The sequence below is a fragment of the Teleopsis dalmanni genome, chromosome 2, assembly GCF_002237135.1.
Source record: "Teleopsis dalmanni isolate 2A chromosome 2, ASM223713v2, whole genome shotgun sequence".
Taxonomy (NCBI): domain Eukaryota; kingdom Metazoa; phylum Arthropoda; class Insecta; order Diptera; family Diopsidae; genus Teleopsis; species Teleopsis dalmanni.
The window spans coordinates 139,908,566-139,935,182 of record NC_051847.1 but is presented as its reverse complement, the minus strand read 5'-3'; the positions used below and the strand labels follow the sequence as shown (position 1 = coordinate 139,935,182).

The following is a 26,617-nucleotide window of genomic DNA, read 5'->3' as shown; positions in this document are numbered from 1 at the left end:
AACTTTAAATTAATGGTATTAATTATAGTGTATAAATAAATTTTTACACTTAGCAGCAAAAAACTGCTGCTGACACAGTACCCTTATTACATGGGAACCATAAAACACTGACGCACGGCTTTGGCGTCTAGAAAATATAGGTTTTAGGAAGGTACTTGTTTGACAGTTCAACAAACTCTTCATCAGTAAAGATGAAAGACCTATTAAACAATCTAAATTCGACGGGTTGGATTTAGTCTATATTCTTCTATCTTAGGAGTTCTTGAGAGGAATGTAGCAAGATGGAGGAAAATCCTTAACTGAGGTACATGGAAGTTATTTAATGCCCTGCTACTGAAAGCGACCAATCAACCCTTATACAATATTCTCATACCTCTTATCCGGATTTATGAAATGAAATACAAAAAAAAAATTATTAATCGAGTTTACTAGCGAAGTTTATCTATGAGAATTGTCAATAAAAAAAACTATCAAAATTATCAGTATAGTTCAAATTTCAGTTATTGTATATATTGATAGTTCAGTATATTTTGACGCAAGAGAAAAACTGTAATGTGTGATTTTTAACAGGTCAGAAAACTGATTAAAACTATACCAACTTAACATCATTAATCGTGAAAATATCATTAAATTAACTTATATTGTATTACGATATTTATTTATAGGATTGTTACATTTATTTCTTGGAATACGCAATATACATAAAAGAAACAGATTTCTTTGTTAGATTACAAACTTCAACAGAAATGTATGCTGAAATAAACAACTTATTAGTGAGTATTAAAAAAGTTGAATTCATTTTCATAGATATATAAAAATTTATTATAGCAAGAGAGACTAAGAGGCACAGCTACTTTGTTGTTCAGAAAATGATTTCTTTTTCAAATAAAAAACAAATTAATTTAATAAATTTTTCAATCCAATATTATACCTGAACCACTCTGACATACACTTTGACGACAAATAGATAGTTTGTAATTTATAATCTGAAGAACCCATTACAATTGCAAGGACCACAAAAATCCTTAAACAGTGGTGAGCTTAATATAGAGCAACAAGATGTACCGTTATATATATTAATTTTTTTCCCAATAGGAATAACTGATAAATTGCAAAAAAGAGACGAATATATCTATAAGCAATCTTAAGGCAATATAGTGTTTTTGGACTACATATCTAAAGTATATTACATCACTATTTCTGAGAAAAACTTATTTGCTTCTCTATTTTTATGACTACAAGAACAAGAAAATTCTTTAACGATTTACTGATCCCTATTAGCAATAACTTGGTGTTGTAGACAAAGTAGAGTGGGATAATCGAACGAAACAAATACAGTACAAAATTCATTCTTTATTTATTTAATTTAACAAATACATACTGTTTTAAATGATTTTATATGATTTTATTTTATTAAAATCGCCAAAATTACCAACAACATATCACTTAAAAATTATAGCTGTAATAGACTTTAGTTTAATTAAATTCAAATGTTTGGCAACCCTAAAGAATATATGTAATCTAATTGTAGAAGAAAGATGATAAGTCTAATGTAAGAATACTGCCACGATTTCAAGCCAAAAACCTAACTTAATTGCACAGACTTTTATTCCCGATACCTAGTTTGTGACCAATAAGTGTGTTCATTAAAATCTATATATTTCCTACGCAATATTACGCATATATATACTGTGTATATTAAATTTACAATATATGAACTCACGTTATAGTATGTATCCATAAAGATCTTATATGAGAAATGTGATTTTAAATTATAGTTCGAAATATTTTTAAAGTGAGCAACCACATAAACCCACTAAATGTGGTTCTGTTGATATTTTTATTAAGAGATAAGAACTATAACCTAAGCAAAGTATATTTATCGGGCTTAATGAAGCACTTTAACTTATAATTATATAATTATAATTATTATTTATATATTATATAAATATAATGAAGCAAATTAATTAATATGCCTTTTATAAAATGTATTTATTACATATTTGTGTAGATAAGAGCAATGGATTGTAAATAAATAGAATATTTTTTGGTTTTTATAAATAAAATTAAAGTATTGTTTATATTTCAATATAACTACATATTTTGATGTAACTACATATTTCGATGTAACTACATAACTGTCTTAAATTATTGAAGTATGGTATATATTGTGAACCATCCGCACTACAAAACAAACTCACTCTATCGCTAATACTCAATCGCTAATTGCCAGTCTTTGGAATTATGACACCACAAAATCTTACAATTACATGAAGTATTGGGGATAGGCACATTGTCGCAGCTCTTCGTATCATTATCTTTTTTCTTTTGCAGTATGACGAACCCAATTAATCATTATTCACAGTTTTGTGATATATATAGCAGACAACATTGTAAGTACATATATATACACACATACATGAGTAAGTACATGAGTAAATAATATAAGCCTTTATGAACTCTAAAGACAAATAACATTTTTGTTAAAATAAAATAATAAAGAAAAAATCTGCTTAAATCAACAACCGCCAGTGTTGAAGTACTTCACATACAAAAGATACGCATTTCAGTATGATTATTACAAAACTGGAGGTGAGGAGTAGTTGAAGACATGTTGAAATTTTCTAATTTTCTAGTGTTTTAATTTATTTTTGTACTTGCTTTGCTGCATATGATTAATATCTTTCATGCCGTGAAATCTACTAAATACAGGCGAGTTCGTTCAGCGTGCCATTCTGAACCTTATAGTAGATAAGCGCCTTGAAATACTAAAAACGCAGAAAATTACCGATAATATCGAGAAAGATAGTTCTCTTTAAACCAATAATTTTTTTTGTTTGTTTATGTTGTTACTTAGTGAATATTAGTTTTTTTTGTGTAGTCTTTAAATTTTGTATTTCTTATTGAAAGGAAAAAAGACACATTTGTTTTGTCATTTTTTAGTGTCACTCTAAATCCAATCAACATATCGCTTAGTACAGAAATGACGCATTATGGTTGCTTAGTTGAAGGAAAAAACAAATTAAAAAATTAAAAAATTAAAAAATTAAAAAAATTATTTAAGTTTATATACAAAAAATATTTTTTTTAAAGATTTCATAATTTATTTTAAGCTATGCCACAATTCTTTTATCAGTTTTAAGTGCAAAACAATATTTTTGTAAATGCCTCATATTTTTTATTTAATATATGTACATTCCTTTTATTCTTTTTGTTTAATTATTTATAACTTGACTATTTTGAATTATATATTTCTTCTCTCTAAAATGGTTAAATATAAATAGATTTTATTCAGATATACTTTAAGTTGTTTGCATTCTCATATATTGAGTATTGTTTAATTAATGTTTACTCATTGTAAACATTTATCTGAACTGCAAGAAATTGTATTCCATACCATAAATTAATCACACTTAAATGAAAATATGGATTTTTACATAAATACTTACATAAATATATATAGAATGAGAGTACATGCAATTTCTGAGTATAAATTTTAACAACAAATACTTCATGCAAATGGTTTTCTAATGAATATGCACTTGTCCGATACTTTCAAATGGCGATAGCTTTCGATATTTGTATCTGTGAATGCGACATTAAAATGCCACTGAAATCAAGTTCATTTGTTAAATTTATGCATAATTTATAAAAATAAATTTTAATTAATTTCTGAAGTAGTTTAATTAAAACGATATACTAATTTATTTGTTAACATGAGTCTCGTAGGTTTAATCAATAAATAATATTTATTGATTTTTAATAAGGATTTATTTAAAAATATAAGAAAGTTGTTTAATAAATTAAGAAAATATTGAAGGAACAAACTCTGAATTTTATAATTTTTTTTTAAAATAAATTTAATAAAAGGAATTATAAATTTTTATCTTATATTTAATTCAACAAACATTAGTAAAACAAACTTATGGAGAAATAATTTATTATTAATGTTGCAAACTGTACAATAGAAAGTTAAATTCTAAGACTTATAATAGTGTGGTCGCTGAAAGAAAAATGTTTTTTAATAATTTTGGAAATATAATCCATCTAGTACTTCCTAACGAAATAAGGAAGAGTAGAGTACTAAATACTGGATACTAGTTGTAATACCGATGATGAAGATAATGCTAAAAGCATAAGTATATACCGGCTTAATTGGGCAAGTGTTACAGTCAACTAATCAATCAAGAAGATAATGGAGCAAATAAAGAACAGTCTTACTGCAATAAAAATATGCATGTTAAAAAGCACATAGAATCAATTATCTCACAACAGAGCCATGAATCTCATGATCGCAATGTTCTCACACTTCGAATATTGATGAAATATTATTAAAAGAAATATATCAAGAATTAAAAGAACAATAAAACTACTTCACTAATATTAATAATAAAACTTTTATAGTCTAAAGAAAATACGAACATAGTAATCTAAATTACGGTAAAAACAAGATACATATATTTGAATATCATTTAAACATATAGAAAATATAGAACAATAGTGGAGATACTTAATGATGAAAGCTAATTAAGAAAGAATATATAGCTTTAACACATTAATCGACACTAGAGTAAAAATAATATACATCGATCTTAAGATCAATAAAGCAGAAAAACAAGATGGATTGTTATTAGTTTAAAAGATTGACACACTGTCGACCATATACTTAATAAAATAATTTGAATATAGATAAAAAAAAGCACTTCTTAATTTAAGCTCTTATATAAAATAAATTGGAAAGGACATCACAGTAAGAGAGCTAAGGATAAATTTTTCTACTCAGACTAGTATATTTAGCGACATTATACAGAATTATTCGGATTATTCAATATTGTCCCACCGAGCATCGTAGGTTAAATTTTATAAACCGTTTTTATGTTTTTAAAAAAATCAAGTTTATAAATCAATTTAAAAAAAAAATAAGTTTTATACATGACACAGCAGTTTTAGTCAACTATACAAATCTATATTTTGCAATAAATGCACATTTAAATTACTAAAAATATTATTCTAAACATGAATATGTAGCTTTAAGTTTTCATTGAAGCTTTCAGTAATGTATATTAGTGTAAGATAATTAAGTCGCATATATTGCATATTAATAAGTCTCTTATAGATTAGGCGCACCCTATTAATAATGTTAAACAACTTTGCAATGGATTAAATTGATTTTCAATGTAAAATCAAGCACTGCAAGACATTTTATAAAAATTTAAATAAAATTCAAATTAGTTATTTTAAGTATGAATACTTAATAGGATTACTTTTGTCTCTCTATAAAACGAACGACAAAAAGAAACTCTAATAAATACACGATTTCAGATGTATCTATATAAATTCATATATGTTTGTATATATACAAGTATGGTAACAGTTACTCGTATTACTTTTATCAGCTGTCAAAGATACTTAAGGAAGTAAAACAGTAATTAAATTATTTTTATGCAAGCAATTTTTTTTTATTATATTTTTTATATATTTAATTATATAGCTAGAGACACCTAGTTTCTAATTCCAAATTCAAAAGCAAAATTATTAATTTATATACAACTATTAAAAAAAATTGAAATTTGTTTAAATCATTTAAGCTGTCTTTAATCTGACACCATAACATCTGCTGTGTATCTCTCTAGGCTTAGCTAGAACTAGGCTTAAGTTTCTAGGGGCCCTCTTTTTCAACACACTTGGTAATGTCTCTAGCATTAGCATTGGCCAAATTCTTGCCCTTGTAAATGCCTCTGACTGGTTTCTAACTTGATCTTCTCTTTACTACATATTATTAAGAGGATTTGTGAATTCAAAACGACTTTCTTAACTAAACTAGGTGGATCCTCTCTCCACCACAACTAACTAACTAAATCATTTAAACAATTCAAAGAAGTGCACAGTTTCTACTTCTAAAAAAATAATTTATATGATTGAAGATAAATACATGGAACCATTGGAACAATGGAATACATAATGTGGCTAATGTTAATTGAAACAAAGATAAAAAGAGGTAATTAAATTAAATGGTAAATGTAACTTATCACAAGCAATTTATCCACTGTAGTTTTCGGTTTTATATAATTTCCTTACAACATTACCTTATATGTACTTTAAACCTTTGTGTTTCATGTGAACAAAACCGTCGTTACCTATCAACATTTTATATACCTGCTTTTATAACACAGGCTGCCAATATCGTCCATTATTTAACTATGCCATATAAGACATTTTTCTGATTATAGCACTGACATTCTTATTAGAGGGCTTATACTATTATTCAATTAATTTATTTTCATTAGGTTTCAGTTAATATCCTATATATCATATATAACATTATATATAGTCAACGTATATAAAATATCCCCTAAGTTAATCCGTTTTTTTTCTTGTCATCGATTTAAAATATTTATTATAATTTTCAAGATTCATGCTTTTCACTGAGATAATAAATCACATTTATTTTTTAATTCAAGTATTTTGATCTAAAATTCTTTGAAATACTTTTTTAATGAAATTATTTTCTTTAATTAAATTTCATTAGTCCGTCATAAACTTATTTACTCAAATTTATTTCACAAAAATTATAAAATAGTCACTGATATCGGAGAAGGTATATTTCACAGTTTGAAAAAACTTTAGAAGAAATTTTCAATAATCGGACAGTTAGAACAGAACAGTTTTTAACATTAAAGCTTAGAATTTAGTGTCATTTCTAAGTAAATAGGATTCAAAACAGGTCCAAGTGTTTTATATTGTTTATAAATTTGGATTTATTGTCAAATGCAAAATATGGTGACGAATCTTCTATAAAAATATACTAAATTATGAAATTTAAAAACCAAAATATTTGAAATTACAAAATTTTAGATAATTTTTTGTTTATTTATTTCAAATTGATTTATATGCAATTTGTAAAATAGACAGCCAGAATACACCGAAAAAAAAATAAACAATTAAAATAATAATAAGAGATCTCACAAAAAAGTATAGCCAATGACTTCACTCAAGAATTGCCGAAGACAATGACCGGCTAGCTTAGCTAAAAATGCGACTTAGGAGTGAAAGATACATAAAAGAATTCTACGTATTTCAAAAAAAATCACAAAATAAATAAATGAAAGCTTTAGAAAATAAACAATTTTAATAATTAAAAAAAGATGTTTAATTGTAGAAATAAAATAAATTATTTTTAATGTTTTTGTCTAATTAAGAAGTAAATCATTTATTTAATAGGTAAAATATTTGTTAATGTTTTTTTTATAATAAACAATCATTTAAAATCAAAAGTGTTATAACATATATATATACATATAATACATATATATTGAAATATATACCAATACTTTGAAATTTTTATTTAGTTCTAAGTTAATTTATTGAAATTAATTAATTAATTGATATTAGTTATTAATTTAATTACTTTATTAGTAAATAAAATTATTTTATACTACTCTAAATTAATTCAGATTAATATACTTATTCGGTTTTATAATAAAAATACCTATATGAAATTATGTTTGTTTATTTTTTTGTATTAATTTTATTTATGAAATAGACTACGAATTCTACAAGTTAGAAATAAAAAAAATTTTACAATAATGTTTGTGTGTAATTTAATATTCATGTAATTTTTATAGATAATATAGATATATATAGGGGCACAATAGACCCGACGGTCGCAGTGCCATATCCCCTAACAATAATAATAAAAATAATTATAATTTTTTTCATTTAATGAAGCGCTTACAAATTTAAACAAAAATTATTTGTTTTTGCTTTTAAAAGTAACTATTGTGTTTCCAAAAAATAAAATTACTATTGTTTAGTAAAATCATCTTTTTAGGTTTGAAGACAAAATGTAGTTTATTATTTAAATTTTGATTAAATACTCGTAATACGAAAATCATTTTAAAATAGAAAAATGCGTAATTAATTAACTATAGTTGAATGGAATCGATCGCAGTACATTCTCTGCGATTTTACTAAAACTTTTTAAATCTCAAAATGATTAGAAAGTATCTCGTCAGAATTTCTGTTTTCTCTTGTAGTACTCACTTCGTTTGAGTTTACCCCGGTTTGAATAGTAATGAAACTAAAAAGTCTTTACTCTAAAGTCTAAATATATATAATAAATACCTTTAGGGTTAGTCTTTTGCTATTTTTGATTCTATTTCTACTTATGGGGTCACCAAAATGTTACATATTTAAATGGTGGAAAACCATCTTTTCAAAAAAATCTACATAATAAAACAATTTTGAACATATAAGTACAACAAATCTAAAGTAAACTAAGGATAAAACATATTTATTTATCATGTAAGTTCATTACAAACCACATTATCCTAATAGATGTTAGGTTGCCATCTTAATAGTTAGCTACGATCTTTTCGCTATTAATAGATAGAAGTTACTATCAGTAGTATAATATAATATGTAGATAGAAGAAATATAATCTTCAGACATTAAAATCATGTACTGGCAATTTATTAAAAGAAACCACGTCAAGGCTACTAGAGTAATAGCAGTTCTTTTGTTTCACAGAGTTATAAAAATCCACGGAGTAATACATATTTATTTTAGAAGTTAGACCAAATAGAAACTACATGATTGTTATAGTTTTTCTTTAATGTGTTTATAATAAGTCCGTTATTTAAAGCCTTTTTATAAACTTTCTTAAAATAAAAACATATTTTTAGTTCTTATATATATAAGAAAAATTTATCAATATTTCAAAATTTTTTGACCATTTAATTACAACTAATATTACCATCATTAAATTAGAACTATTTATTAAATTGATTTCAAATTTGTTTGTACATCTTTCATTTCTGATACGGTAACATAATGGACCAGTACACCTAAATGGGTCTTTTGGAGCGCCGCTATAATCTAACATATAAGATAAATTGTTAAAACATCTCGAATATTCAAAAAAAAAAAAAAAACAATTGGTTATATCCAGTTTTATAAAAAGCTATAAGTAATTTAATTGCCAAAATACCAAATCTTTTCAATATTGCAAATTAACATAATTTTTTATAAATTTAAAAAGAAGATAGAATTAAATATACACTTTTTCTGAAATTCTTTTTCATGGACTAACAGAAGGAATAGGTCTTTTGAAAAATATTTTTTTGATAGCTTATCGGAGTGCTTTACGGTAGGTACAAAAGATTTGTTTAATTAAATGAACTTAGCAGAATGGATCTTCTTATTTATAGGGATTTCTTGCGAATAATATGGTTTTAAGCGAATGAATGTTACTTGTAAGGGTATCGAATAATCAATTGCTGCAACTGGAATGATATAGTTACTCTTACTTCTGTGGCTATTGATGGCATAAAAATAATAAAATTATTATATAAAATAATATTAATAAAAATTTTAATAAAATAATATTAAAATTATTAAAAAAAGACGTAAAAATAATGACATTGAGTCAATTTAATAGTAATAATTAAACTATGTTTTCTCTATGGCGTTGTTTTTCTCTATGACATATAAAATTTATTCTAATAATTTTCCAATTCAATATGATATTAATATGCTAAGCTATTTTTATTTTAAGATTTATAATTTTTTTTTTATATTGGCAATAAAATGAATTAATAAATAATACAAAATTGGAAAATTAATTAATCAGACGAGCCAAATGCCCTGGCAACTAGCACTCTTTTTTCCTATCTGAGTTATAAGATATTATATTTTGTGATCAGTAATTAATTATAATAAAAATAAAAATAAAATAAAAAGAAAAATTGGTCAGAAGCTTACCTTAAATTTGGAACAGCTGCGGCTGCAGCGGCTGCTGCCTGCAATGGCGGTGGCACATTATATGGAAACGGTAGCTTTGCAGCTACAGCAGGATTTTCGAAGAGCATTTTGTTGAAAATTATTTTGTGGCTTTTATTAATAATAATACTTGAGAAAACACACGTTGCCTAAATATATTATTAATAATATATTTAAAGATATTTCTTATTTAAGATTTTCTTTTTTTTTTCAATAAACACTATTTAAATTTAATTTTTATTTTAATTAGACACACTCAAAAAAATTTTCATAAAATTATGCTGTTGTTTACATTCGCAGGAAATGTTGTTGACATGGATATAAACTTGCTACAGTGATAATTCCCAGTAAAATATTTTACTTATTTTAGCTAAACGTTACTGTTGGCAAAACTTGTTATTAAACCGGGTTCTTCGTCTCAAAATTACTGTAAATAAATTTTAGAATATTCAAATGAAGTCTACGAATTCATAACACACAAAATTTGCTTAAAGGTAACACTTTTCGTGTAGCCGTTGTTTTTGTTTTTGTTTTTGTTGTGTTTCTGAACTTCTGTGTAATGTTTCATGCGTGTATTGAGTTTTTGTTTTGTTTTTGCTTTTGTTGGTTTGTTTGAGAAATGAATCAATTACCGGCTTTTCGCGTATACGAGTTGTGTGTGTATATGTATGAGTGCAAACTTTTCATATACAACTTCGTGAGGCGTGAGTATTGGAGTACTCAGTGTAAGTTTAATACGAACCGAACAGGCGAAAACACTTGGCTTTATATTCCGCAAGGTTACCACCGAATGCTTTTGGAGTTATCAGTTGCTTTAAAAGTTTTAATTAAAATGGATTTATTTTTCGTTTTTATGTAAAACGTACAGTTCAATGCTATAAGCTGGAGCAATTTGCATGTATCCTGCAAAAAGAAAAAAATTTTACAATTAATTAAGTGTAAAACACATTTAGTTCAATATAAATAAAATAGTATTTTTATCAATAAAAAAGTGTGGAGGAGGAACATAAATTTTCAATATATGAGATATATGACATATCTCAGGAGCTAGAACCTTAAACCGACAGAGATTTAAAGATTATTAAAAAAACATTAAATTATAAAATTGCAAATATTTCTTGCTACAAACAAAAAATTTCCATTGTCGTTATATTTTGAAGGTTTGGAGAATAGATTGTTTACTTCTACCACTTTACTTTAATATACTATATACAAATGAGTATGTAAAATCATAAAACAGTCAAAGTGTTTTTAAGTTTGATAAAAACAATATAATCCTGAAGCAGAATTTCTAACTTCATATTGGAATGACATATTTTTATAGCAATGACATAGTGTTATAAATATGACAATAATGTGACGTATGAGGTAATGTTATCAATGTAGTCAATGTTATCAACACAAACTAAACTTAGGATTTTTAAAACAAACGTCATCCCAGTGCTATTATATGATTGTGAAACATGACTCACAACAGAAGCAATAATACAGCAAATACAAAGCTTTGTAAACAGATGTCTGAGACGAATGATAAGTGTTTGGTGGCTAAATGTTATAAAAAATAAAGAACGCTACCGAAAATATAACATCGAACTTTATAAAAAGACGCAAATGGCGCTGGATTGTCCATACGTTTCGTGAAGACTGTACCGAAATATGTCGTCAAGCACGGAATTGGAATCAACAAGGTAGACGAAAAAAAAGTTGTTCAAAAACATCATGGACATCACAAACGCTAAACGCCAACACTTGTGCAACAGGGAAATCGTGAAACTTATTAAAAGTAATCGCAAGTAGTCGTACAAGCTAGAAATGCTTTACTGAGGCCCGATGATCCTCATGGATATAAAGGAACTGACAACAACATGAGGTAGTTTCTGCCCTTTTTTGTCACGAGATGGTGCTGGTATCCATATATCTGGCAACACTTATCCTGATATATGTAAGCGATTATGATTTAAATCCTATGACTGTCTACAAACGACTTTGAAGCCTGGATTGGCGTCACAGGAGGTTATGTTGACTATTCTATTAAAAGCTGCTCCAGCTTTATGTCGCGGATAGTTCGATCCTTTATTGTTGACAATTCAACTGCTTGAATAAATTCTAACACAATAATGCGAGGCCACATACATCTTTGATGCCACGGAACAAATTAACGGAACTCTATTGGAAAGTTTTGAAACATCTAGGATATAACCCAGACTTTGCACCGTTTGACTCCCATTTTTTTTATTTCTGCTAAAACTAAAAATCACTTGACAAAAGTTTTACATCGATGAAATTATAAAGCTACTCGAAAATTGGCAAAAAATCATAAATAATAATGCCCAACATAAACTTATTGAATTTTTTTTTGAATTAGTAAAGTTTATGTTTAAAAATTTCCAAAAATAACGGATAGTTTTTATATCACCTAATATTATATATCATATAATGCAGCTTGAATAGTAGTAAAAACAACTAATTCTATGCAAGTAAATGAAATAATTAAGTTAATTTCAGTAATGAATTTTTTATATATGAGTAATAATAACATATATCGATAAAATTTATTTATAAAAATTATAATATGATGACTCGAAATAAAATGATTGAATTAGATATGTATAATTTATAGTAAATAGTATAAAGTAATTCGTTAAGGTGATATATTGGTTTAGAATTAGTATATAGTGTAAATTGATTAAATTTAAATGAATATTATTTAATTAAAATAGTTAAAAAACCAAACACAGCTCATTTTGATATTCGTTTTCATTCTTCTACTACTATGTTATTACTACTTTTTGACAGCTGGCAATGATATGACATTTTAAGTCGTTAACAGTCATTAATTTTAATTCATCGTTCACACTAGTATTTGCTTACTATTTTAAATAATAAAATAATTGTTCAAACTATTGTTAATTTAAACTGAGTGATCTTGATTCTGCTAGCAAAATTTTTAAAATTAATTAATTATACAACAAAGTAAAATCAATACTTTTTAATTTAATTAAAATATACAGAAATCGTTATAATGATGTTCTTCTCTTCTACTTTTAAACAAAAACTATATTTTTATGCAAATAGATCATTTTATTTTTTTTTTTGCATTTTTAAGCAAACATTTTATTTACTTTATAACTGAACAATTTCTTTTTAACTTCTGTTGTAAAATATTTAAAGATCATATGAAATAAATATTAATAAAATTTATAATATAGTATATTTTTATTTTTATTTAGATACTTAAAAGAAAACTTGAAAATCTATAATATTTTTCCTAGCAATTGCTTCTTTGTATTAATTCTAAAATAATTAATTTACGATCTAATTAATGTACGAGGGGTGTGGAGTGTTTGTTTACATATTATTTTCTTACTAAAACAGTCTAAATTGTGAACTACGTTTTTTATGACACACTTTTCTCAATATTATTGAGTTTTTATTTTTATTTGCATTTTCAATTAAGGTAATCCCCAATAAATTTGCACAAAATTAACAATGATTAAAGGAGTGTTTTGATTTTATAAATAATTTTATATATTATGTTTATTTATTAAATTTGGTTTCATATCTTAATTCTTATATAACAAAGACAATAAAGAATATACGAAAATCTGTTTTCACTTTACAATTTAGATCTTATGCTACTAAAATTGTATTCCTTAGTATGCTACAGAGTCTGATGTAGCACTAATCTTGTGATGTTACATAATTTTTATTTATATACCTATATCCAATTCTAATAAAATCTAAAAAATAATTACAGCAGACAGAAACTAGTTGAAATTGAAATTTAAGAAACTTCCTAATAAAAAGAAGTGATAGCCAAATCTAAAATTCTAGATTATATATCATATGTTACAGTTGAGCAAAGTATTAATTATTATTTATATGAAAAATTACTTAAATGGTTTTTATTTTTGTAAAAAACACTTTGAGATATCAATTTGTGCTTGGAATTAGAGAGCAAAGTATATGGGCTTAACTAAAGATAGCAATTTCATCTGAAAATATTATATTAATATAATAAGCCTTATCCACACTAAGGCCTATGCGATAAAAAATTACTATCTGAATAAGTAATAAAACCAAACTTTTCACATTCTTTTACCACCAAGGATTTTCAGACGTAATAAAATATTTTTGATTTCTAAAAGCTCTTAGATATGTAATGGATAAAGAGATTAGGATCGCAAATGTCAAATAGTATTGATCTATAATTTATCTAACCTGTGGTACCATTGGCGTGCTGGTGTTGTCTCTAGAAAATTTTCACGCAAATGATATTTTGACAAATAACACAAATAAATCTCCCAAATAAGAGACAGTAAGTAATGAAACACCGGTCATCTTAAGTTTTCTTAAATAGGTAACTATTCGAATAGGTAACTACTCTACCATTTTCTGTCAATCGTGTCTGACTGTATAAATGAATATGAAACTTTTGTACTAAGTCAAGGCCCCATAACAAATCCAAAATGAACTAGAAACAGAAATAGTTTCATATTTTTTTCACAAATTGTTTATTGACATACGTGATTGCAATTATGTATAATTGACAGTACTGATGAACTTTACTTAACAGTAATATTAAAATAATTTCATTTTATAACTAATTATTACAAGTATGGTTTTACTTTTTTAAAAAATATTTCCACTGCTTTTTACTTGTTCTCATATCAATTTCAAAACAATACAATTTCTAAGAAAATGAATCTTTCTCGTAATTTTGCGGTTAACACGGTTAGATTTTACATAGATTTCATTAGTAAAATCATATGAAGATCAAATGAAAATTTTTACTGTTTTATTTTACTATTTATTTTAGCTGAACAATAAAAAATATTATGTAGTGAAGTGAAAAAAAACACCCATCGTTAATAAATGGTAAGTCCGTAAAGAATCATCAATGAAATGAGCAATTTAATAAATAAGAAGACAATTTTTTGGTGATTCATTCAATGTCCATTAGAAATTATTAGCAATGAAAATCCACAATCTATAAAGGAGGTAATATTTATAGTAATAAATTAAATATTAAAAGTCAAAAACTACTATTAACTATTATTGATAAAGAATTCCATAAAACTACAACTCATTGTCTGTTTAAAAAAAACATCTATACCATCTATACCAGAGAACTTTTGAAAAAATATCAATTCCATAAAGATTCTTTTATTTGAAGGAGGCCATGAACCATCTGGACATTTTCTTTAGAACAATTCAGAAAAACAACTCAGAGCTTTACCGTGACAACTAATATTACAACAGTAATATGACAACTATTTACTTATAACAGTTTTTAGAAGTAAAGATAGAACGTATAAGATAAATGGGTTAAAAGATTCTAAATAATTGCTTTCTCCTAAAATAGCTTCCAAATCCTTATAATCATCGGTTACACTGTTACCAAGAAACTATCTTATGGTTTAAAGAAATGGATGGGATCATTTAGAAGATATAAGTATATAACATTTTTGAACTAATTTTCTGAAAAATTAGTTTATCTTTGCTAAGTTTGCTAATACTAGCAAGAAACACAATATAAAGTTACTTTATCCAGATAATATGCTTCAATGGGAGTTTAATCATAAACATTGAGAAGGAAACATTATGACTATCATGACTAACTAGCCACTTATTTTGAGTATATAATAAAATTAATTTACCGCTAAACTGAGAAAGTTACATATACAACTAATTCGCTATTGAATTAACTTTGCGAGCCATCAAACTATACGAACTTTAGAGATCGTCTTTTATTAGTTACTAGTTTTAAGATATCTGTCACTATCTTTTTATTAAATAGTGTTTTGTAAATAATCAAGCGTACAATCGTTTATTTACAGGGTTTATAAGTTAGATCTGCATAGCTCAATATAAAAATAATTACTTTTAGAATAAAGTCAAAACCAAAAGGTGATCCATCACTTATCCACGACATTGTTCTATACCGTTTATGGGCAGAGAAATGACTAGGCTGTCTGTGTTCAAAAAAAAAGGTATATCGGAATATCACTAGCAATAAGACTTAAGACTTAGAATGTGTTTCATAAGATGATTTCATAACAACAAATTGATGAGAATCATTTTTCGTTATTAACACTATAAAATTATATTTATAAAAAAAAACATATGGCTTATCTGTTTGATTTGTAATTATTTCCTTTAAAATTTGAAATCCAACACCTTTTATAAACACACCTTATACATACATATACATATATGTTTTTATACAATGTCTACTATTTCCAAAGTAATCATATCAAATTTTAATGTATAAAAACATCATATAATTCAATTTAAAAAAATTGCGTTTGGTAAACATATTTAATATAGGTAGTATTATAGTGGAAAAGTAAGAAGTTCTATTCTAAGAAGTTCATTTACTAAAATTAATGACAAATTACAGAATATCTTGAATATGTCTCCATATTCAATAATTAGTAAATCTATAATTATTTACTTACTAATTACACTTTTTTGTACCCCTCATAGACTAGAACCGGCTCACTCTGAAGTACGATATCTACAAGAATTTTTGTGTAAACTTTCTCAATGGTAAAATCAATTAACAATATTATATTTGTTAATTTTATATATGGATTAATATGATAAGCATAAAAATTAGTAGACCACTAGCTGAACGGTGTAGACAACCGTCAAGAAAACCATTATCTATTTCAGCTAAGAGTAAATATCAAGTAAAATATACTTAACACTTTTGCTAAGCAGTGTGAACTGAAAGGACTTTTACTTAATTTACAGATCACTGCAACATGCGGTATCACATTAATACAGTGATATAAGACTATTTAACGAGAAGTCCATTATTTTTGTGAAGTGGACATCAAAGATCGAAACATAATATTTAAGATTGGTGAACAAAAACTTCAATACTTAGGTGGTATTGGGAAGCCTCCATATAAATTATCGAAAACAAAACACAAACTCGGTTAAAATTTATAAAAATCAAAAATACATTGTGTTAAAGATGAAGACTATGCACAATCACTCTAATCATGTCGCAGAGATTTCTGCGATATAACAATATAACGATATAATATATAACGATATAACTTGATGATATTTTTTATGCAAATATTATGTTATTATACACTATTATAGATTAATATCACTCATTTTCGTCATATGGAAGAACTTACTTAGTTTTAGATTCCTCAGAAATGGCTACGATTTAAATGCTCTTAAATTTTAAAATGATTCTTAATGATTCACACTTTACTATTATAAAATTTATGTATCACCATGTATAATAATATATAAGTGATTATTATATGGGTGAGGAGAATAGATTCTTTCTTGTGGTCAAAAAATGTTAAGAATATATAATTGTAATATAATTATATAATAATTAATTGGAATAACGACCAATTTACAATAAGTTTTTTGATTTTTATTGAGCTCAAGTGATTTACTTAACTTATAAGATTGATAAAAAAATTACACTTATTAATTTATGTTAAATATTTTTACAAAATATTTTTTTCTTTTATTTGTGACCAAAAATATTTTGGTCATTACTGACTGAAGAGTTTCCCTGAAGATGACTATCGAAGAAAGTCGAAGTATCGAATAAATATTTAAATAAAATAAAATTTGTTTTTAAATATAAATAATAAATTATAGATTTTTTATTTATATTTAAATGACCAATTAGTCCGCTAATAAATTATTATTAAATATTTTTAATTATATTTTAATTTATTTATTATTAAATATTTACAAGACAGATATTTACATCATCTTGTAAATTTTCATCTTCCATATTAAGTGTAAATTTTTATTATTTTTATATGTTAAATAAACGACCCAAACCCGCTCTAATCAAAAAACTTATAATTATATAATATAATAATATATAATTATTATTAATTATATAATTTAAAGAAACTCAAGAAATACCCATTACACATTATTTTACATTAAGACCGAAAAGTTTTCGGAAATTCTCATTTAAAATTCGCGCGCTGTATATTTTCCGATATTTTAAGTTTATGTAGTTTGGCAGCACTGTCCTTAATTACTATGCCAAAAATGAGCGCGATCTGTCAGACAGTTCGTTTACGGCAGCTGTTGAAACCAGTTCACCTCAGTAGGGCGTTGCGAAAAAAACAATGGAAAAAAATATTGAACAAAGAGTTTGCATCAAATTTTGTGTTTCGAACGAAATTTCGTGTGCAGAATCGTTGCGAATGCTACAAAAGGCTTATGGGGAATCAGTTTTATCGAAAACTCAAGTTTATGAGTGGTACAAAGCCTTCCAGGACGGTCGTACGACCGTCGAAGACATTTCGCAACGCACTACTGAGGTGAACTGGTTTCAACAGCTGCCGTAAACGAACTGTCTGACAGATCGAGCTCATTTTTGGCATAGTAATTAAGGACAGTGCTGCCAAACTACATAAACTTAAAATATCGAAAAATATACAGCGCGCGAATTTTAAATGAGAATTTCCGAAAACTTTTCAGTCTTAATGTAGTATTATTATTAAAACACTTTTATTATTACAAAATTTTTAAGATTGCACTATAATATGAAATACTTTATTTTTAATATTTATTTTACACTTTCAATTTTTCAAATCTCAATCAATTTCTTTGCCTCTGCACCCTGTATTATGAAAAGCTAAACAATAAACCGTAAACACGTGGTTACTTTTTAAATCCTGTAGAAGGCCATAACTCACACATACAAAAACAAATAAATAAAAAATAATAAATGAAAAACATGAAATAACTTACGGAAAATTTGGTATTAGACTAACAAATTTATTCGAAAAAAAATTTATAAATATTTGATTTAGAATTTTTTGTTTAATCGATTAAAAACAGTTAACACGCACACGAAACACACGAAATTTACTAATCAAATTAAAAAAACAAAAAAATACAAAATCACTGTCAAAAATAAACAAATTTTATATAAAAACTAAGATTTCCTTTATTTATTATTAATATTTTACTTCGTTAGCTTTTGCTCTTGTAACTTAAACAAAACAATGGATTTTGCTTGCTGGGTGGCAATCACTCTCCGCGAATTATTTGAAATCTACCGTCTGCAACAGCGGCTCTTGTGTACTAAAAGCACACAAATGAGCGCAACAGCATATTCAGCTAAAATTGTACAATCGTACAAAAACAACGACGCCAACGATTTGATGACGAATAAAAGTAACTTCGTGCGTTTTTCATCTTAAGACATGTTTTTTTCCCTGATTTTTTTTTTAATATTTTTCAATTTATACAATATATTTTTGTGCCAAAAATGGGGGAGCAAAACTCTCATGAGCACATTTGCGCTCTAATATTAATTTTACTGATTTTACTTATCCTTATTCTTCTATGTATGTATGTATGTTTATGCACATAATAACGAATAAACGTACGTATTGCCAAATGTGTAAATGTGCGGCTGCACAATACGACGTCACAGAGACACATTTTGTATTTTGCCGATTATATGAAGGAAAACAGCATTAATACAACGCCGAAAACAAAAAAGCAAAAAAACAAAAACAATAATAGTAAAGGAAGAAAAAAGTTTAATTTGTAATCTGTTTGGGGAACAGTTTGGAGAGTATAGCAAGCACACCAGCAAGCACCAAGTAATACAACTACAAGGTAAAGTTATTTGTGCTGTTACTCCCCCAATGTTTTGTTGTCCAGCGTAAATGAAAAACAAAATCACACAAAAATAATAACAACAACAATAACATACCGTGTTTTGCTTTGCAAAGTGGTTGTTGGTGTTTTTTAATTTTTTTTCTTTTATTATTGTTTTCGTTGAATTGTGTATGTTGACTTTGTTTTGTTTATGATTCTTTTTACTAATTTTTTATTCTGCCTATAAATTTTAAGTTCTTGCAATTGTTGAGTAAAAAATTAAATGAGTTCATTTTAGCTACTAAGAAAACGAACTAACATTTTTTTCAGTGTATTGTGTTGTCTTTGTTTTGATTATTAAGACTGAGCTTAATATAGTTTTTTTGTTTTTAAAATCTGAAGCAAGCATAAAACATTTTTTTTCAAGTGTATGCAAAAGTGAGATTAGATTAAAAAATTCGTATATATAATAAAATCATTAACTAGATAAAAATAGCGAACTTAGCAATGAGAAGAGAAGAAGATTTATTAAGATATTTTTAGGTGAAGTTTAGAATAGCAAAAATACATTGTAGATAACAGGAAAAGGATCCAAGAAATACTCTTAATTTCGATAGCTATTTTCAATTGATTATAATACAAAAAATTTTTTAACTCATTTGCTAATTATAATTTATATTATTATTATGATCTACGTAATTGCAATTTGTTATTTAAGTAATGCTTACTAAAGATAACTTAAGAAATTGTCTGTACCAATAAATTATAAATATGTATAATAAAAATCGTACTTAATTTATCCCGTTACCAATTTTTTAATATTTTCCTATTCTCTATATGAACTACTTCTTATATAGTCCATTTAAACTTTGTTTCCGTTTTTCTATTCTACTCCACAGTACTTATACGAATACTTACAATAATACAAAGAAACATTACTTATATTGCCACAAATTTAAGTTAGAAAATATGAAAATGTTTTATACGTCACATACTATAGAAATTGTTACTCCACTGTAACGGTTGCAGAGGAGAGAGGAACAGAGTAACAGAGGAAAGTAAAGTAGAATCCTTAATATCAGTTATTAACCTAATAAAGCCAAGGATTAATATCGTTTCAGATACAAATTGAAACTAAATCGCTTTTGAAACTAAAACTATAATAATGCCATTATTAATATACATACGTATTATATATATATGTATATATTATATATGTCCATATTTATATACATATACATTTATATATATGCATGTAGGCATATATTGTAAACCAAGAAACCAATTCTATTACTTGTTATAATAAAATGTAGTATCAAGTGCTAACCCATCTGCAATCTTCAATTCAAAAAGAAGCTTAAGAATAAGGTTATGTCTATATGACAAAAGCGACGAACTTTGTTTATTTTGTTCCTATCAATTACACAGGTATGGTTGGTTGAGCATTTCGCTTTGACTTAAGTTCTTACGGTACGTACCGACTAACTGAGTCTTAATGCTCTTTCTTATGCAACGCAAGGACCAATTAAGTGACTATGATACATCTTCGCAGAATACATGGGAAGATTGTAAATTAGATCTAGCAGAACGTGTTGTACAGTTGGTGAGAAAGAACATAATAACATACACACCAAAAACAAAGAGGAACAAGGATTCATATTTCAGATTCTAAGCGAATATCGTAAAAAATATTCTGACTATTTAAAAACAGTATTATCAAATTACATATACTTATGTATATATAGTGAACAAATAAACTTGTATTAAAAAAATATATCTATAAAATCTAACCTAAGCTTAGAAGAAAAAACTTTTTTGAAGAAAACTTCCGTTATAACATATTAATATAAGTTGTTCTATAAGTTAATATAAGTTGACCGATAACAACTGATTTTTTCAATAAATTAAACTTTTATAATATTAAGATGAACAGTTTTAGTTTAATTATTAATTTATATGAATAAAATATATAAATGAAAGAATAAACATTTTTCTTTAAATTTTATTTTAACAATTAGAATACTAAAGAGTTAATATAAAAACTACACTCAAGATAGGATTTGAGGGCATCTTAGAATTTTTCTGGTGAATTCTTAAATTAAGTTAAAGTGAAACATCTTAATGATAAGATGTGTTTTTTTTAAATTGTATTTCGTTGAAACATAAAAATATCTGCAAATAAGTTCAGATAATAAGATAATGAAGACATTTATTACGACTGTTTTAATTGCTTAAGTAAATGACGTTCGGGATTTTTTTTTTATTTTTTCCCTTTTTATATTTTTGCCCTTTTTTTAATTTTTTTCCCATTTTTTTAGTTTTTCCCTTTTTCCATTTTTTTTTTTGAAGTATCTGTACATCATTTTGTGTATATTTCGTTAGTGGCACATATTAGTCATTATAGTCTCTATAGTCACTGTAATGTATACAAGCATCAGCGAGCGAACGCATATGGAGTGGTTCTACCACTTTTAGAAGAAACAAACCGCAACTAGTCTAGTTACAATTTCATGGCTTGAGCTCGAAATTGCTTGCGATGTGGGACCTTAACCTCATTCTCTTGATTATGACGAATGCTGAATTTATTACCAGAATTCGTGTTATGTTGCAAAATTTTATGATTTAACAACAAAGAAACACGCTAATTTATTTATATGAAAAATTACCAAAAATTTGGAAAACAAAAATCAGAACGATTAGGTGAATTGATTTAACTTTAATGTTGGAAATGAAGAGTTTAAATAAAATTTATATGATTAATATTTGACTAAATTATAATGAAAGATAATTAAGCGATTTATAGAAAAGATAAAGTTATATACATTAGTCAAGTTAAAGCAATGAGATTTCCATAAGATCATAACAATTGAATAGCAATTCAAGCGTTACTTTCTAGAAGTTCACTTGGTACTCTCCACATTGGAGCAATAGAGAACCCAATGAAAATCCATATAGACCGAAACCAGTTCAGAACTAACATCAAATTATATAAGTGGACATTTTTGGAAGAATAGTTTTTTTAATAGTAAATTTCAAATGCATAAGTTTTAAATAAAAATTGTTCAAGTTCAAATTAAGAAATGAAAATCCATGTAGACCAAAACCAAACTCAGAACTCAAATCAAAATCATTAAGTAGAAATTTTTGGATGAATTATTAATATTAATATAATTATTTTCTTAGTATTTTAGAAATAAAAAATATTATGAAAAAAATGCATAAGTTTGATTCTAGATACAAACTTAATTTGTGTGTTTATAATAGTATTCTACTCTCTTGTGACCTCACTTGAAGGTACAGTTCTGAATAACTTCAGATACAGAAACTGTAATTTTCTTTACAGTAAAAGTCAAACGAAATAGAGGAATAAGAAAACCAGTGTTTTAATTATAATTTCACATATCACTAAATTTAATAAAAGAATATAATAAAATATTTCAGACTATTTAGTACTATCTGCAATCTTACCATAGAATAGCAATAAAGCTTTAGTCTCTGTTGGGAATATCTTTAAATCATCAAAAAAATTCAATTAATTAAAAAAAAAATAATAAGCATTAAAATATCATTGTCTTTAATTTAGTGTCGCTTTGCGTTATAATAAAAATCTAATAAAACCTTAAACTAGTGGACTACCAATATAAAATAGAATAATCGACAATAAATAAATAAATAAATAGATAATGAATAATCTCGGTGTGTTTATCTTTATTTGGGGTTCTCTATTTAAATCTTAATCTCACTGTATTTGAAAATCACAAAGAGCTACAGTAAGAGAAAATCGGAACACTTATATCTTTATTTGCATTAGTATTTTACTATTTTTAAACTTTTGTAAAAGATTAACAGTAAAACCGCTCATCTTTTCTATCAAAACGTTAAAATACACCCAATTATTACTTGGGCTAAAACAATGTGATATTATATTTTTAGGGCAGTTTCCCTTATAGACCAAACACCTACATTAAATTGAGAGCACTTTTAGTGAAAAATTACAATACAGATATGTACTCTTTTTTATATCTACTAATGTGGTTTTGTAAAATGTGATCGTGAATACCTAACTGCTATAAACGATTTGCTTTCACTATATCATAAAAAAAAATTGGCAGAAAAAAAATTGTTTTGTCTTCTGTTAAGGGTCTTACAGCTTTTTTATCAAACTATTCAGATTAAAGGCTGAAAAATAGACTAATGAATTCTCCTCCCAAATGGACATTTAGTACCATGGAGTATAAATTAAAGAGCTATTTATTTCTATCTCAAGAAATCATTTTGGGTACTACGAATAATTTTTAAAATGGATTATATATATCCTACAACAAATAAAATCTACATCATTTATTAGAATGCTACTATGATAAAATCCTCTAGACTATAATGGAATGATAATCCTAAAGATTATCGTGTTTAATTTAACTTATAAGCCATGATATCTGGCAAATGAGCCTACTTATTCAAGAGTTTTTAAGATTCTAAAACTTATTGTTAGGCTTAAAATAAAATCGATCCAATAAAGATATATTATTAAATAAATAAAAAACTTTATAAGTACATCCACATATTATAATATTCTAGCAAAGAAGTACTAATCAATTACAATTTATTAAATATATTTTATTTAAAGAGCTGTTTATTGCTATCTGAAGTAATCATTTTGGGTGCTAAGAACACAACCGGCACATGATTTCTGACAAAGTAGTAATACCAAAAACATAGAAATATAAAGACACGCATGTATTGTGTCTATGTACCTATGCTCTTGGTATTATCTTATGAAAAGTTTCACTATAATTGCAAGAACTTTTCATTAATTTTTTACACTTTTAATGAAAATCTCTTGTCTATCATTAGAATGTATTCTATTTTTTAAGAAACTTCACTGCCAAAAATATTATTCAGATATATCAATACTTTTTTTCGTATTTCTAAATAACTCCATAACATTCAAGAATAATGGAAATACTTTTTTTTTGTAAATTTTTGAACAAATTTTTTTTTGTTTTTGTTTTATTTACACAAATTAATTTTCAATGTTTTGATTTATTTTCTCAACTTTTTTGACATAGAAAACCCATAAATTTTATGAATTTTTTTTTGATTACCTCAAATCACAGTTGACGCAATTTAATCAAGCCTTCAATTTCGACAAGTTAATTGATGAAATGATAAGATTCGATATATAATAATATTTTTATTTCCAATATTATGGATTTTTTATTATTACTTTTTTTCCTCAATAATTCTCAATTATTTTCGATGGATTTCTTGGCAAGCTCCAGTCGAGCTAATCTGGTTTCACAGATTTCACAGATAAACAATAAGAACGAAAGTGGTTTTTATTATTTAATGCTTTAGCAATTAAAATTGTATTAATAAATCTTTCTGCCTGAATTTATTTATCAATTTTCGTTTTTTATTATTATTAAATCTTTATTGAGTGCATTTAAATTGGGGAAAACAATGGCAAAAATTTAAAAATTGGTTTTAAACTGAAAGGCGCGCGTTTGCTGAACACACGTGAATTCAATTTACGTTACGTTAAATCACGTTACGAAATTTGTTTTTATTTATTTATTTTTTTTTTTGTTTTATTTATTATTTTTCTTTATTTTTTTTTTTTTGTTTTTGCTGGTCTTGCACTTCTTACTCGTATTTGACGTTGTGCTTACTTGTTTTTTGTTTTTACTTTACTTTTTCAACACGCACTTTATTTATGCCGTTTTTCAACATTAAGAAAGAAAGAAAGAATTTTCAAATGAAAATGATAATCAAATGATTTTTAATCGATTTATTTAATAAAAGGTATTAACCTTCAATTTTAAACTATATTTATTTCGTGTTTGTTGCAAAAATTCTTCTTGCAATCAAAACAAACTCAAAAATCACCACAAACAATGCAATGCCTTTTTGAAAATTCACACAAAATTAACCGCTCACAAGTCTTTACGAAATAACGGTCGTAACCGAACTAAACGAAGCAGAAGAAAAGATTTTTCTATTCAAATAAAAATATTGAATAGCAAACAAACAACAAAGTTCCATGCAAAAAAGCGGTTTTTCGTAGGCTGCGCTGTGGTGCGAGTGCAATAACAATATGTGCTTTAAAGTTTGCTGAGCGTAAAAATGTGTGCTTGCGGCGAATATGGCTCTTTGCTGGATAAACGGATAAATTCAGTAGTGCAGCGACAATTGTTGGATAAAATGTTTATCTCAAAGTTTTTGTTTGCTTTTTGCAAAAAAACAATAAAAACTTAATTTCGCCAAAAATTTTAATGTTGCATAAATGGATAACATGTGGGAAGTTACTTTCTTCTATTAAAGGACTTTAAATATGCAAAGATAATTCTCTATAGTCTATTTTGTGATAAACAATAAAATTTACTCAATAACAAATAATTTTAATATACAATAGTAATAAAAATTTTAATAAACAAATAAATAATAAATAAATAAATAAAATTATAAAAAAATTACACTTATTGATTTTTATTAAATGTAAATAAAAACAATAAACAATATATATTATATAATACATATAATATACTATATATTATAAATATATATAATATACTTTATAAAAAATATAAATCAATAAAAATGTAAATAAAATATTATATATATTTATATATATATGTATCATAAACCACATATATTTGAATAAATATATTTATATAAAATTTATAAATAAAATTATAAAAAAATAACACTTGATAAATATAATTTAAAATAATTAACACAAATAATTAAGTGTAATTTTTTTATAATTTAATGTGTTAAATAAACGACTTAAGCCCAGTGAAAATCAAAATACGTATATTTATATATTTTGTTTATATTAAATATATATTACATAATATCTATATTATAAAAAATATAATTATATAAAAATATAAATAAAATAAATATAAATGAAAATATATATGTATTATAAACTAAATATATTTACATAAAATATATAGATAAAATTATAAAAAAAGAACACTTCAATTTGTGTTAAATATAATTTAAAATAATTAACACAAATAATTAAGTATAATTTTTTTATAATTTTATGTGTTAAATAAACGAGTTAAGCTCGGTGAAAATCAAACAATGTATTATGAATTGGTTACGACCAATAACAATTAATTATTAAAATAAATAAAATAAAAGAAAAATACATAATAAATCGGTTTAATTACTTATATTAAACGTATTAATTAAAATTAATAATTAT

General features: G+C 25.4%; 1 protein-coding gene and 1 long non-coding RNA gene across 3 annotated transcripts in view; one reads left to right on the top strand and one right to left on the bottom strand.

The window, feature by feature from the left end:
• The window catches only part of LOC119681651 (RNA-binding protein Musashi homolog Rbp6), a 313,072-nt gene extending 287,706 nt beyond the window's left edge, over positions 1 to 25,366 (bottom strand). For both annotated transcript variants that reach the window (XM_038094901.1, XM_038094903.1), the window contains exons 1-2: positions 24,504 to 25,366; positions 9,763 to 10,683 (exon numbers count right to left, since the gene is read on the bottom strand). In XM_038094901.1, the coding sequence (XP_037950829.1) occupies positions 9,763 to 9,869 (107 nt within the window). In that variant the 5' untranslated portion in view covers positions 9,870 to 10,683; positions 24,504 to 25,366. The remainder of the gene's footprint in view (positions 1 to 9,762; positions 10,684 to 24,503) is intronic.
• LOC119681654 lies at positions 483 to 1,360 on the top strand. Its single transcript, XR_005252527.1, has 4 exons — positions 483 to 570; positions 666 to 773; positions 829 to 1,035; positions 1,096 to 1,360. It is a non-coding gene; the product is annotated as an uncharacterized LOC119681654 (long non-coding RNA).
• Positions 25,367 to 26,617: the final 1,251 nt, after the last annotated feature.